The sequence below is a fragment of the Merops nubicus genome, unplaced genomic scaffold (genome assembly GCF_000691845.1).
Source record: "Merops nubicus isolate BGI_N331 unplaced genomic scaffold, ASM69184v1 scaffold20535, whole genome shotgun sequence".
NCBI classification, from domain to species: Eukaryota; Metazoa; Chordata; class Aves; order Coraciiformes; family Meropidae; genus Merops; species Merops nubicus.
Window position 1 is genome coordinate 62566 of NW_008607876.1, and position 14208 is coordinate 76773.

At 39.5% G+C, this 14208-nt stretch overlaps 1 protein-coding gene across 1 annotated transcript in view; it reads left to right on the forward strand.

The window, feature by feature from the left end:
• Nucleotides 1–4171, forward strand: part of MPP7 (membrane protein, palmitoylated 7 (MAGUK p55 subfamily member 7)) — a gene marked incomplete at its 5' end in the record, with an annotated part of 60444 nt that extends 56273 nt beyond the window's left edge. The window contains 3 exons of the mRNA XM_008940115.1: nucleotides 868–976; nucleotides 2525–2668; nucleotides 3992–4171. Coding sequence (XP_008938363.1) covers nucleotides 868–976; nucleotides 2525–2668; nucleotides 3992–4171 — 433 coding nt within the window. The remainder of the gene's footprint in view (nucleotides 1–867; nucleotides 977–2524; nucleotides 2669–3991) is intronic.
• Between the last annotated feature and the right edge of the window lie 10037 nt (nucleotides 4172–14208).

Consider the following 14208-nt stretch of genomic DNA (forward strand, 5'->3'; position numbering starts at 1 on the left):
TCAAGAAGACACTGAAATTGTAGGTGTTCAGGATAGGTGAGTTTGCTTTTAATAGAACATCATCTGTCACAGCAATAAAGCATTGTAGCTCTAGGAGCAGGGTGGGGAGGGGGGCTGGCTGGAAGTGCTGCAAACGTGCCTGAGTCAGTGTTGGCATAGTTCTGCTCTCTTTCAGGCCAGGCACTTCCTCTGCTTTTGACTTTAGAGATCCACAGTGAAGCCCTTGCCTGTAAACCCTCCAGAAACTAAACTAAAATGAAGACAATGGTAGCATCATGCTCTCTAGCAGCCTGTAAAATGCTGTAGCTTGAAATTCTGCTCCAGTGTTTCAGAGGGCAAAATTGTATTAGACACAAAGCTGTGGGTTTTATTGAAACTTCAAACTGTGCTTTGCTTTTTTGGCAAATAGCATTCGTACTTTTATAGCACATAACCAGCCGCCTTGGTTCCATTAGCACTATCGTCTCTCCTCCTCCTCTTCTGAGACAGAGAATTTGGATATTCTGTAGTGTGCAGTGAAATTTCAGTAGTTTCTATTGTTTAGCTTATCCCCTGTTTTATTGCATTGCAATAGTTCAGAAAAAGAGGTGATGGAAAACATTAGTGGGCTGTTGGACTACAGTACTTTTTTCTCTTTAACTGTAATACAAGCAGGTGTTACTGATTTGAAAGTGGTAAAGTAGAAGATTTCTTAAAATTGACATGCTGAAGTACTTGACAGCATTTCCTTTATAAAACATGGTAAAACTCTCATGTAAAGTAAAATATTTTTGCTCCTGAATTAGATCTTATAAACCAAACTGATAATTTTTTTTTTTTCCTGGAGAAAATGGAAATGATTCCAGTTGTTTTCACCTTCTGCCACAGGTTTATTGAGTATGGCGAGTATAAAAACAACTACTATGGTACAAGTCTAGACTCTGTTCGATCAGTTCTAGCTAAAAACAAAGTTTGTTTGTTGGATGTGCAGCCTCATGTAAGTAAGCATGTCTTTTGGACTCTTGTAGTTGCTCATATTGCATACTAGGATTTCAGGAAAAAAAAAGTGTGTTTCTAAAAAGGTGTATTTTGTGCCACACTGAATGACTGTTGTGTGGGCTTGCTGGGTACCTTTATGACAGCAAGGCTTTTTGAAAAGACAGGAAGGAAACTTCAATACATATTGGCAAGTATTCAGCTTGGTACTTAAGTGACTTGAAAGCCTGCAGCATAATACTGAAGATTTAATTATAAAATATTCAGATATTTCCATTCATCATTCTGCTGGTTCAGGTTAGAGACTCTTTGGAACTGCCGTTTCAGAATGGCTTTGAGCTGTCACCTAGTGCAGCAACTCTTTCTCACATCTTTAACCAGACCATTCATGCCAAGGGTTTACATTCAGGGTGGACATCAGTCAAGGAACACGCTAAATGTGATGTTGGCTGGATAATTGTTAAGACCATTTCACTCTAAATCATTTCTTCTTACACTGACCTTGTCTTTCAACCCCACTGAACAGCTCCACTGGGAATTTTTATGCTACTAATAACCACAGTGCTTCCAGGAGCTGGACTAGTTTGTTTAAACACAGCTAAAGTATTTCTTCTCCAAGTGTGGCCAGCCAGCGACTTCTGAACCCCAGCAGCTTGTGAACAGTTCCTGGGGCATTTTCAGATGAGGGGCTGTCCCCTAGGAGCACAGCAGGGCGACTGTGCTGGCAGAGGAGCACCCAGGCAAGCCCGACCCCAGCTTCTGTAGCAGGGAAGGAGGGAGCTGGGCAGGGACTCCTGGGGCCGATATTGCCAGACTGCTCTGGGAGGCCCCTGCATGTCCAACAGAGCCATTTTCCAATGAAACACTAGATTCTCCCAGAGATCCAGGCTTGTAAGGTCCCACTATTTGACATGACATTTTCCTGTGAGCCCTGGCAGTGTGAAAAGGATGGAAAGCTGCTGGCCATCCCTACTTCAGCCAAAGCTAGTGGCCATCCCTGCTTCACCCTGTGCTGCAGTCGGATTCATAGACCTAGCTCTAACTCCGTTCCTAGCATCATTCAGCTCGCTCAGGAAGAGTGAACAGCAGGGAGTTACCTGCTTCAATACACACAGTATTGAAGAGAAAAATATTTGACCTGTTGTGACCAAGTGTCACAGACACCTTTTTCCACTACTTTTCATAGGTACAGAGTGTTATTCATGCTAAAATGTGTTGAACTTTTCCTCCTCTCCTGAATGCCCTGCTGCTCCCCTCCATACTTCTGCTGCGGGTGGCCCAGCCTTTGCTAGTCTGATGGGGTTTACCAGCAGCCTGTGTGGAAACCAAGAGAAATCATCACTCTTGGAGAAATGGTTTTCTTACCATTCACACAAAAATTTTCCTTACGTGTATTGATGCCAATCGGCAGAGCAGGTTAGCAGTAAATGAAAAATAGCCTTCTAGGAGTGCTTTATGGGTTTATTTTGGTTAGTGGAGAGTTTCTTCTATTGCCATAAATTCCACTGTGTGAAGTAAACTAATTAAGTAAAATCTTCCCTCTTCCCAGACAGTGAAACACTTACGGACATATGAATTTAAACCATTTGTTATATTTATAAAGCCTCCATCACTTGACCGCTTGAGAGAGACCAGAAAAAATGCCAAGATTATTTCGAGTAAAGATGATAAGGGAACTGCAAAACCCTTTACAGTAAGTACATTTAGACATGGTAAAACATGAGAACTTGTTAAGAGTTTTGTTGTAGCGGTTTGCCTTGAAAATAAAGGTTCATCACTGGATCTCATCAACAGAACTTGTCAGGGCTTCCACATAGTATCTTGTTGTTTCCCAACTTCTCTCACATCACAGATAGGTGTTTAAGTTTCCACATTCCTCTGATTTTATGTCGTTGAAGAGCCCTTGAGAAATAATGTTGTGGATTTCCTTCAAAAAATTTGCACCTGTGCTTAGATGTCTCTATTCCAGTATAAGAATTTCCTCATTTTATCAAGTGTATTACTGAGTGTAAATTTAAAGGAAAGCTCCAATATAAAGCGTCTATTTGAAAAGTAAATGCTACTTTAATAAAAAGCCCATATTTGTGGATAAGAAAAAAAAATTTTTAAAATGTTACAGGGGAATTGTGTAAAAAAAGAGAAAAATCTAGGCAAGTAAAAAAATGCTGCTTTTTTTCAATAACCAGAAAAAAATATTAGTCACATTACCCAACGATATTTTACTTCCTTGAAATATATTGAAATAATATTTTAATTGAAGCTAAAGAAAAGCTGATCATTGTTAGACTTTTTATCTACATTTATGATGTGCATTTATCATTCAGATGTTATGTAGGATTTTTCAGAATTTGTTTCAGACTGAGTCATGGATATAGTCACCAACTATCTCTGTAGTATATGCATTTGAAATAGTTTACAAAAAAATGTGCTATGAGTATGTTCTATGGTACTTAAAAGGAGTTTAATCTTAAGAGCAACCTTCAGGACATTGCTTGGTTTGGATGGGTTTAATGTCTCAGTTATGTAAACAATTGAATTTCTAAGATTTGCTCCCTCCCCAAACATGAAGAGAAATCCACTGAGCCAGGCTGAACCAGGCTTAGGAAGCCAGGTCCTACCAAGCTCTTAAAGGAATCAAGGCTGCACTGTAATATACCACATGCTAGTAGCTAGGTGAAACTTAAATAATGAAATCTTACATGTATCATCGAAGTCAACCACTAGAAACATTTTCCACTGGTACTGCTAACAGAAAGTTTCTCTATAATTACCATGCAGTGACTGATTGTGTCACTGCAAGGGAAGAGATGAAAGAATTGCCTGTTGAGCCAAGTTGACTTGTGAGAAAGCTCTCTGAGATTACCTGTAATGGTAATTTCTATAATTTTTTAAACTGAAACTCACAGTTTGCATCTCCTGCTGAGATGACAAATAAGCAAGTAGCTTTGCATTTACCACAGAATAAGTTTGTGTGATGTTGCTATGAACTGACTATGCCTTCCACTGATCTTACTAGGAAGAAGATTTTCAAGAAATGATTAAATCTGCCCATGTGATGGAGAGCCAGTACGGCCACCTTTTCGATAAGGTCATAGTCAACGATGACCTTGCCACAGCTTACAGTGAGCTTAAAACAACTTTTGACAGGTTGGAGACCGAGACCTTCTGGGTTCCCGTCAGCTGGTTGCATTCATAACAACATTTTGAATCGATAAAACATCTGCTGTTGTCTCAGCATCTAACTATGGGGCATGGTTAGGCATTACTTGATGGCCATTTTCTTGGTAGGAGGGCTTTCTAACTCTACCTGAGCAGCAGGTACACTATTCATGCACTTGGAACTGGTCTTGTTTTCCTGTGTCCTCAATCCTCCTGCCCACAATTTTGGGGCAGAACTGTCAGATTAAATTGCAGTCTTACTGTGCTCCATAAAGGGAGCTAATACTAGTGTAACAAAACTGCCAAACACCTTGTTATCATCATCTGTGTATTTCCAAGGTAAGCTTTTTTAGTGGAGGGTTTGCAGAAGACACTAATTAATGCTGGAGATCAGCACTTTGATGGTTTTAAGTGTAACTGCTCCCATAAAGAGCACATCAGCACTTGGAACTTATTACACTGTAAGTGCTTGAGGGAGCTGAAGCAGGCAGAAGTGACCAACATTTTTATGATGAAGACATTGTAGTTCTAGTTACGTATCAAGATAAGTGTTTTTACTTTTCTAGATGTGAACCTTGTCTTACATGTACAGAGTGATTTTGGTATTCCTTTGCACTTACATAGTCACGGAAAGAAAGATGTATTCAGTGGCTCGATTGTGAAATACTCTGCTGTGAGCATGCATGGATTGAAAATACTTTCACGCATGCTTTGTGGCACAAAAAGGAAAACTCACAGGAATATTTATTTAAATAGGGAAAAATGTGAGCTACTATGTATATAACTTCAAAATCTTTGGTATTCAAAAATATTTGGTATCTTTGGTATCTTCTGTAAAATCAATGACAAAGTGATATGGTTAGCAACAAAGTAAAGAGTAACTTTTTTTTCCCTTCAAGCTGATTTCAGACATTTTTGGCATCTTTTAGAACAATTTTTCCATCAAATTTTCAAATCATTAGTGAGGAAGCCTTGGAGATCTGGGAAGCAGTCACCTAAGATTAATTCTTTTAATTTTTTAGTACACAGTGATACTTTTTACTAGCATAACAGATAATTTGTCTTCACTCAAAAATAAATTAGTTCTGTAGACTTCACTGCAAAAAATGTCCTTGTCACTGGTCAGACACAGTTGGAAACCTCAAACCTCATTTTAAAATTTGATGTGGCAGTGTAAGCAAATGTATATTTTTAATATAGATAATTTGGCATTTTTCTTTGTTTACTGCTGATATGCAGGAAATGAGTACAGCTGTAAAGACCAAGTAACACCTGTGTGTTGTGTTGTGAATATGTCTTTTAAGTACAGACTGGCTATAGGAACTTGCTGACTTCAGATCATCCCATCTGTGGCACTCAAACAGGAACCCATTATTTCATGTTAATCTGTAAAGAGAATATAGCTGTCTTGTTTAAAGAAAAAAGAATTTAGTGAAGCTTTATATATTTATGAAAGGGTTCAAAAGGGATGTTAAGTTTTTTAATTTCTTGTCAATGTGATCATTTACTACAGAGATTACTGAGTCTGTAATTTGAAACACTGTCTCTGTAAATGGAGCTCAACATTCCATGTAAATATTTTTTTTCAGTTCGTACGCTGACAAAGCCATCAGATTTTGCAGTTTTATTCTAAATGCATATTTAATGTGTGGGTCATTGCATTTGGCTTAGAGTCATATAAAAGAAATGAAATGCAAGCAACAACAACAAAAGCCCTGGGAGTCTGGAAATGTTTATGCAAGAGTTACGGATGTACTGAACCCCAGTATGGATACACGCTCTGCTTGAACAACTGTAATGTAGCTCTTGTCAAATTTCACCATTTTCCTTGCCTTTGCCTGCAAGATGCCAAGCGTCCTTACCATCTCTTGCAACCAACCAAAACTGAGAGGGCACTCAGCATCTCCCAGGACCTGGCCATTTCCACCAAGAGGGGCTTTAGTCATTACTGAAAGACTCTTCACGCTGCTTCTAACCTGGGCTGTCTCAGAACATTCGTGTACAATAACACTCACGTAAGAGACCTGCTTTTCTCTTTAAGAAATAGAATAAACTGCAGACTCCCTGGTAGAAACAGTTCTGGCAGTCCTGCAGGCTGTTTTTCTTGTCCTTTTGAAATTAATTTAATTCCCATTCCTGGGTCGGTGTGGTCTAGCAGGAGCCTCTGCGCAGGTTTGCAGTGCTGGGCAGCAGTACACAGCGCGGTACTTTGCTGCAGTTACAGACACTGACCCTCTGATCCTCGGCACAGCCCTGGCAGAGTCTCCTAGTGGGATGGCTGCCTGCCCCATCTCCAAGCCAGGAGCCAGTTCCTGAGTTGTAACACCTGCAAACAAAAGAAAATCACAAAAACATAATTCCAACCGACAGAGTAGAATGTGCACAGTGTCTTTCAGGAGCAATAGTTTTAATTAAATTACTAGATTGCACTTGAAAATCAATACTATTGCAGCATTAGCTTCAAAAATAGTAAAATGAAAGCCACTGGCCTCCATGAGGCAGGCAGAGGTGATATTAGATCAAAGCAGAAGGTCTTAGCCCAACAGTTTCTAAAGGACAGGAGCCTGCTTATTGTGGTGGACATGGAGCCCATGTGCTGAATTGTTCTGGGGTAGCAAGAGAGGGGGGAACCGTTTCTTTGACTCCTAAGAATATGGGAATGAAGATGACTTAAATGTGTTTCCAATATTCCACGTATTCAAGTTGTGCTGTGTGGGTTTTTAGAGGACCGTATGTTTTGACAGTCAAGTCCAGATGTTTTTATTGTGTTTTAGCTGTTTGCCATAGTCAAATAAATGGTAGTATTTTTTAATATTGTATCAAGCTCTATACTTGAATTTGCCATCAGGTCCTTGTTTGTTGTCTTACTGAAATCTAATCTCACCTTCTTATGCAAAACAATAAATTATTGATATATCACTGGAGGTGGTTATTTTTCTTTACTATAAATTGCACCATAACATACAGGCTTAATGATTTTAAAGGTACAATGCCTAAGTAGTAAGTTATTTCATAGGTCCCCCTATTAACTGTAATGCTCCAATTGTCTTTAAGTAGAAAAATAAAGCAACCTAGAACAAGGACTAAAATGCTTAATTTTTCATTTTTGTTACCAAATTCTCCTTCAAAATACATTTACCCTTTCCTGTAGGCCACCCCAAAATACAGCATTTGCTTTCTGGATGGGAAATCTCATGTCAGTGGGTCAAACTGAGACTCCAGCTCACCGGAGTCTGCAAAATGCTTGGAGCGTTATCTGACTTGTCAGCTCAGCATATTTCATTGGACACGTATGTGCCTGGGCCACTCGCAAGGCCCATGGCACACTGTGTTCATTTGTGGGGCTCAAAGAAGGTAATGCTTAAAATAAGTCACTCCTTGGATCATGTTGTATCTTTTCCAGAAAAAAAAAGAAAGGCTAACATGTACTAGAATTAGAGAGAAGAGTTCTAAGGCCCTTCTGTTTTGTTTCAGTGCAGTGTTCTGCATTTCCCACATGCACTGTGGTTCAGGTTTCTAGTGTGCGTGGAGAGTATTTTCCTCAGTAAAGCCTGTATTTAGTTTTTGTGAGATTGTGTCAAAGAATGAATAGTTTCTTCGGAGATTTACACAAAGTTATAATCTGAGTCTGGTATTGCTACTGCATTATCTACAGTCATTACCCCACAGGATTAAGAGCTTTCTGTGTGTCAGTGCTTAAAATCATTTGGACTTGCAATTTGCCCAAGATTATTTCGCTCTCATTAATTATTTATCATATAATAGCATTAGTGTATGATATGAAGCATTCAAAAGAAAAATCTCTGAACACAAAATTAAAGGAATATGGTGGGTGTATTTGTTGTTTCAGAACTCTCATGCTAGATAATGGTTAAAGGTTTCAGCAGAAACGTAAAAAAACCCATTTGGAAATAGTTAAAGTCTGGTCTTAAATTTTGTCTTATGTTAAACGGCAGTACAAATGAGAGAATTTGGAGTTCTAGACAGCTGGAGACTTTTTCCCTCTTGGTATCTGTGTCTGAAATACAAGTTGTATATTTGGAAGACTGTATGGAATGATTTTACATCTCTATAATAAAATACTATGATATTTCATGTAGCTGACATCCAACATTTTAACAAAGGTTAAATCCTTGTGATTACTGAGACTTTGTTTTGTTTCTATTTCTGTTGTACACACATATCTGTTTAAAAAAAAATAATTTAAGACCTATTGGCACAAAGCTGCCAGCTACAGATTTCAGTATGTCCATGGAAAAAAAAAAATCTTCAGGATTTCCAAAAGGGCTTAAAAGGCACAGAGAGTATTTCAAAATTTCTTCATAAGGAATAAATATAGAAAATTAGGTCACAGTTTCTTTTGTAATTAGGTTTATTTCTTTTCAGTAGTCGTATTAGTTTCATGACTTGAATACACCAAAAAAAAAAACCAAAAAGCATGCTATAATTTTCCTCAAGTGAAATTTAGATTTGTGGTTTAACAAAGATGTCACAAGCTTTCTATAGGATTATACACAGGCTTATGGTAACTTAGTTTTAAGGGATTCAGTACGTGTTTTCAAGGCAGAGGGTCTGTGGGTATGGCAGAGAGGGACTGAGAATGTTATAAACACAAGTACTACTCTTGAAATGCATCTTTGTTTTTCTAAGTCTCTGAACAAGAAGTTTAGCAAGTTGGCTGCGAATGTTCAGTGGTTTCTGTCCCCTCCTTGGTAAACATTGATATGTGCCAGTAAATCTTTATTGGTAAGCAAAGCCAAAATTGTTGGAATTATGGAGAGCTGAAATGTGGTGCCCAGAAGGAGTACTCCACATCCTGGTGATTTTGGCAAAGCTGTTGCTTTGCTTTCTTCTGATTTTGTTAAACTTTACAGCAAGAGTACAGCAATCACAGCTTTAACACAAACTTACCAAACTGGGTTTAATGATTGGCAATTTCATTCTTTTTTTCCTCTTGGCCCTTGCACAGCTTTAGTTTAGTGATCTCAGTCATACAAGGATGAGGGGGAAAGAAATCACTCGCTCCTCTTGGAAAACAGTAAGACACCAAAAATTTGATACAAAGATGTTTTTTACCTCCTTCCTAATAGATGTTAGAGGTGATGTGTTTCTGAAACTGAGGCGAAGAGCTAGCATTTGGTGCTGATGGAAAAGCACAAGCAGTGTTTTGTCCCATGAAAACAGAATTGATCTGAGAGGTCCCTGTGGTCTGTTTGGTACATGGGAGGTAGCGCATGGTAAAAAAGACAAGGGTCAATTTTAAATTTTATATAGCCAGTGTTGGCTTCAGATCTTCTTATTTAAGAAAATGGCAGCAGCAGGCAGTTCTACTTGTTTTCTGTGTGACCTCTGGATGTTTCGTGGTGTGTCCCCTGCCTTTCCTAGATTTGCATGACTGGCTTATTTTTAAAAAACAAGGGTTTTCTGAAATGGGTCTAGGCTTCAAATGGTGGGAGTAGGTATGTTTCATGATCAAGGTGCACATTTATGATGAGGCAATTGCACAGACGGAAGCACGAGTTGAGACCACTCCATAGTAGGTGTAGGCCCTCTAATATTTTACTCTCTCATGGTATTACATACCATGTATGGGTTGTTCTTCCCCATTAAGCCTATTTTGGTGCAGCTTCTGGAGCCCTGCTCCCAGTTACAAACTGGCCTGTGTTATGCAGCTTATGAACATGGAACAAAGATGTAGTCCCAGGTTCAAAGAAGCTCACTTAAAAAAGTCAAAAAGATGGCAGAGCAGTGCAGAACAACAAGAAGGTGCACAGAGATCTAGTAAGCACAGCTCATCATACCAGCAGAGATAACTGGGCAGTCACATCTGGGATTCAGCAACTTAGAGGAGAATCAGGTAGTTAGGGGCTTCCTGGTGGGGCTTCAGCCCATGCTGGGTATCTGAGAGGTAGCAAAACATTGGTCCTATCAGCTGTGAGGCCAGCTTGACTGCAGGAGAGGATTTATATGTGTGTGCATATGAGCTGTGCTTTGCCTTGCTCCTTCAGAGCCAGAACAACAGGTCTTGGCCCATTTTGCTGAGTGGTGCAGATGGAGACAGTATGTTTGAAGTCCCATTTGCAGTCCTGGCTACTATTGATGGTAAGGCACAACAGAAGTCTTTTTGTTTGGTTGAGTTTTTTGTTGTTGAAAACTGGCCTGAAAGCTTTGTTATTATTTGTGCTATCTGGATAGTATGAAAGAACAGCCTTGGTTATTGGCCCTGCTGGGGTATTATTCCAGATGTTTTTCTTTACACAGCTGTTTAAGCAGGAAGTAGAACCAAAACCAAAGATTGATTTGAACCATTGTTTTGTCAAAAAAAATACAGAACTGAACCAGAATTACTGTCTTCTGTTGACTTCACAATTCAGATCATCATTGGCCACAGCTGGATCTAACCCCAGCTAAAATCAAAAGGAAAAAAGCAAATACTCTGGCTATGCTTTTGAATAGGTGAGACTCTGCATCTTGTAATGAGTGCAGCTGATGTTACCTTTATGCCAATTGCAAGTCTGGTTTATTGTGCATGTGTACATCTGTATATATGTTTATGTATTTATCAAGTATACCAATTTATTTTAATTAAAAAAAACAGGCTTACAAAAACACTGCTTATTGCTTAGTTGGAAGATTGACAGATTAATGAAAGAAGCCTACTGCTGTAATACCACAGTTTTAGCAAATAGATGCATAGTTTTACTCAGGCAGGACTCTCACACTATCTCAGGAAGCTTAGAATTCTACATTTCAAGTACACTGTTTGCCTCTATTTTGGAAAGGCAAAAGAGCTTGATTGAATGCAGACTACAAACTTGTTCAGTACAAACCTATTTAAACATGAAATCTTGCTGGGATTAGCTTAATTGTTCCCTAAATGAAAAGGCTGCTTTGTACATAGACTATAATTTTATGCCTGCCAGATAAAGAAATGTGAACCTGTCAGGAGACAGAGGAATTTGTCTGTGTAGGAGTATCACTGGGCCAACTGTCTTGCCTTTTATGTGATACTGTGGTGTAAAACACCACTCCACTGGTTTTGTTTTACAGAAAACAGTCTCTGTGGTGGTATCCTGTGGGAACTGAAGTATCAGGTTCTATTTTCCCTTCAAAAGTCCAACTACATATGTACCCCGCTTCTGAAACTGCACTCTCCATAACTGTCAGCCAGCCCCCCAGGCTGGGGGGATGCTGTGGCGTGGCAGAGGAGCTGCAGGGAAGCTGTTCCAAGCAAAGCAGGAGATGCCACTCTTTGCCATGGTGGAGGCTGCCATAGGTAACACCGCAGTGTTTGAAGTGACAGATGCTATTAATGATAAGGTTACACTGTAACTTAGTAAAAGAGAAAACTATTTTGTTATTCCATTTTTAATTTTCAGAAGTTTATGTGACACTTTATCAGACACTATTACTCTGACTGCAGACTCTTCTAGCTTTCTTTTGGCTTTCCTACTGGCTGCTTGAAAGCAAAAGTTGCTGTAATTAAAGCCTTTATTTCTTATATAAATGTAACCATAAAGGATGTGGAGTTCCTATCTTTCAAAGTTACCAGACCAAGCAAATAAAGACAACATTTCTGCAACTGTTCTCAAGTGACCTACTTTGTTTAATCTTGTTTCCTTGCTTCCTAACCATTTTTTTTTCAAAAAGCTTCTCTGTGTCAGGGGCCAATAGTTTAACAAGGGCAAAGTGGAGGAGAAAGGAGAGGCTGGCCAGGAGCTGCTGGAAGGGAGGAGCTGTGGCATGGCCAGGCTCTGAACCGCTGTGAAGTCTGCAAGCCTGGCACAAAGGGGAGCAACCTCTGGTAAAGTGATTTAAGCAGCAAGGTGTCATTTACTCCCTCTTGACTACGGGAGGGAACGGTCATACACCCCTAATGCCCTTCACTTAGAAGCATTTAGCTGGGAGCAGAGTTACCCTCTCAGAGTGCAGTTCTTAACTCCATTGTCGCAGACTCTCCATGTGATTTGCTTCATAGTGTCCTGGTCTGAACGCAGCTCTTCACTTTGTGATCTCCAGAAGTCATCTTCTGAAAAGTGGTATTAAAACCTGCCTACTCTTAGAGTCTGCTGAAGTTCAGCAAGCCCCGAGATGTGTGTGGTTCAAGTGTCTGTGTACCGCTGACAAGGTGGGTGCATTCTTAATCCTGAACCTCCTTCTCCTCTTTGGTACCAGGAGGATGCTGGTGGCTGGTATTCTGCTACCACTGGCAAAATGTGATGCGTTTATACCTTGGTGTTTGTCATTTCCTTGAGACCACGTTTAAGTACCTGCAGCGAGACACCCATGCTCAGATTTTCTCCAGAACTCCTGGATTGCTCCCAGCTACAGTAACTTGTCTGTCACTAAACCTAAGTGGAAAACACAAGAGGCCAGATTTGTTCTAACTTTGAGAGGGCATGGCAGGGAGGCTGTGCTACTACTCTGCTCCTGCACAGCTCCACTTACAGCACTGCTTACTTGGCTTGGGCTCACTAGCATCATGTAAAATCCTTATGGGTCCTCATGGTTCCAATGTCCAGGATTGATGATTCTTCCTTCTCTTTCAGCATCTTGTGAATAACTTAGAATTTTTTTCATGCTAATGCAACTCCCTCTCTTCCTGGTAAATTGCCTCATTTTGTGCTATTGGAAAGTACTTAGTCTGGATTGCTTTACTCTTAGTACCTAACGGCTGCTGCTGCTGCATTCTGTATTATGTGTATGGACAAGTATGAAATATCAGCAGATAGCTGACACCACTTCAACCCCAAAATTAGTGATAGTAGGAACTCTTCCTATAGCTAGCCTCAACTGACTGTCTTCTGTACCACTTAAGAACATGGGCTTGTTCATGCAGCTAAACAGTGTGGCACAGATGAGGTGGCCATGGATAAAAACAGTGGTGGTGAAGTTAGGAGAAAAGTTTTATTTTTATTTTAACAATACCAGAGTTCTACCTCTTGTCTTTCTGTGTCTGGGAAATTAGGAATGCCTTTGCTCTGAAGACCTTGTAATCTAATGCCAGGTCTTGCTGACTTTTACTGTTGAGCTTTAGTGCCTTATTTCATGTGTGGTCTCTTTTGACTTCAATAACACTCCTCAACAATGAGGTTAGAGGCTTTCACACTAGAACCAAGTTGATGGCTTCTCTGGGCTCAGGGTCTGGCTTTGAGATAAGATGCAATCAGCAAGGATGATAAATATTTTGGCGAGTGATCAAACATGTAAGAGCTGTCTGGTTATTATATTTGGATTAATATCTGAGATTAGTATCTGGGAGTCAATCTCAGTGCAAATGCATCTACCTCCTGTCAGGCACATGATAGTAAATACGTGTTGCTGATAAATCTATCTACTGTCTAAACTGTTTAATGCAAATTGTAGCACCGTGTTACGCTGGCTTGTGCTTTGCTGCTTAGCTGTTCATCCAGGGTTTCATTTCTCCTACACCTACAATGTGTTCCAAATAAATCTCACACACTTCTAAGTAATTTCCCAAGTGCTCTCAAAATGGAGGCAGCAATTCATCTCTCTCACTTTAGGCAATTATTGTGGCAATCTCTAGAACAGTGTTTCAGAATAATTAACCTTCATTAACCTTAAGCATTAAAAGATTTTCTAGTGTTGATGAACATGCCTGTAAGCTGCCAGTCACATATTTGTAAACTTGGAGCTGTTAAGCAGTTAGTAAACCCATATAAAGCAAGCTCTGTCTGCTTTACTGATTTCGGCTCAAGCAAAGGCTCAGCACTATATATTTCAACTTGTACACTGCATATCTTGTTTTTTCGTTATTACATTTCTGTGTAATACTTTCCAAACTCTATTTTATTGTATTCCACAGTTAAAAAGCCACCTGGATATTCCTTTTCTGTTTTTTTTTTTTGTTTTTTTTTTTTTAAACTATCTCTAAGCCTTTTTGCATGTTTTTGTAATATGTAAGACAGACTCAAGACAACAGAAGTTTCAGAAGACATGCAGCTGGTAGCTTTCTGATGATTTAATTTCCCAATTCTTTTGGAATAAATGTGGTTACTAACGAGAACAATGAGTAAAATGTCAGTTGTACTAAATATAAGTGACTGGTTTAGA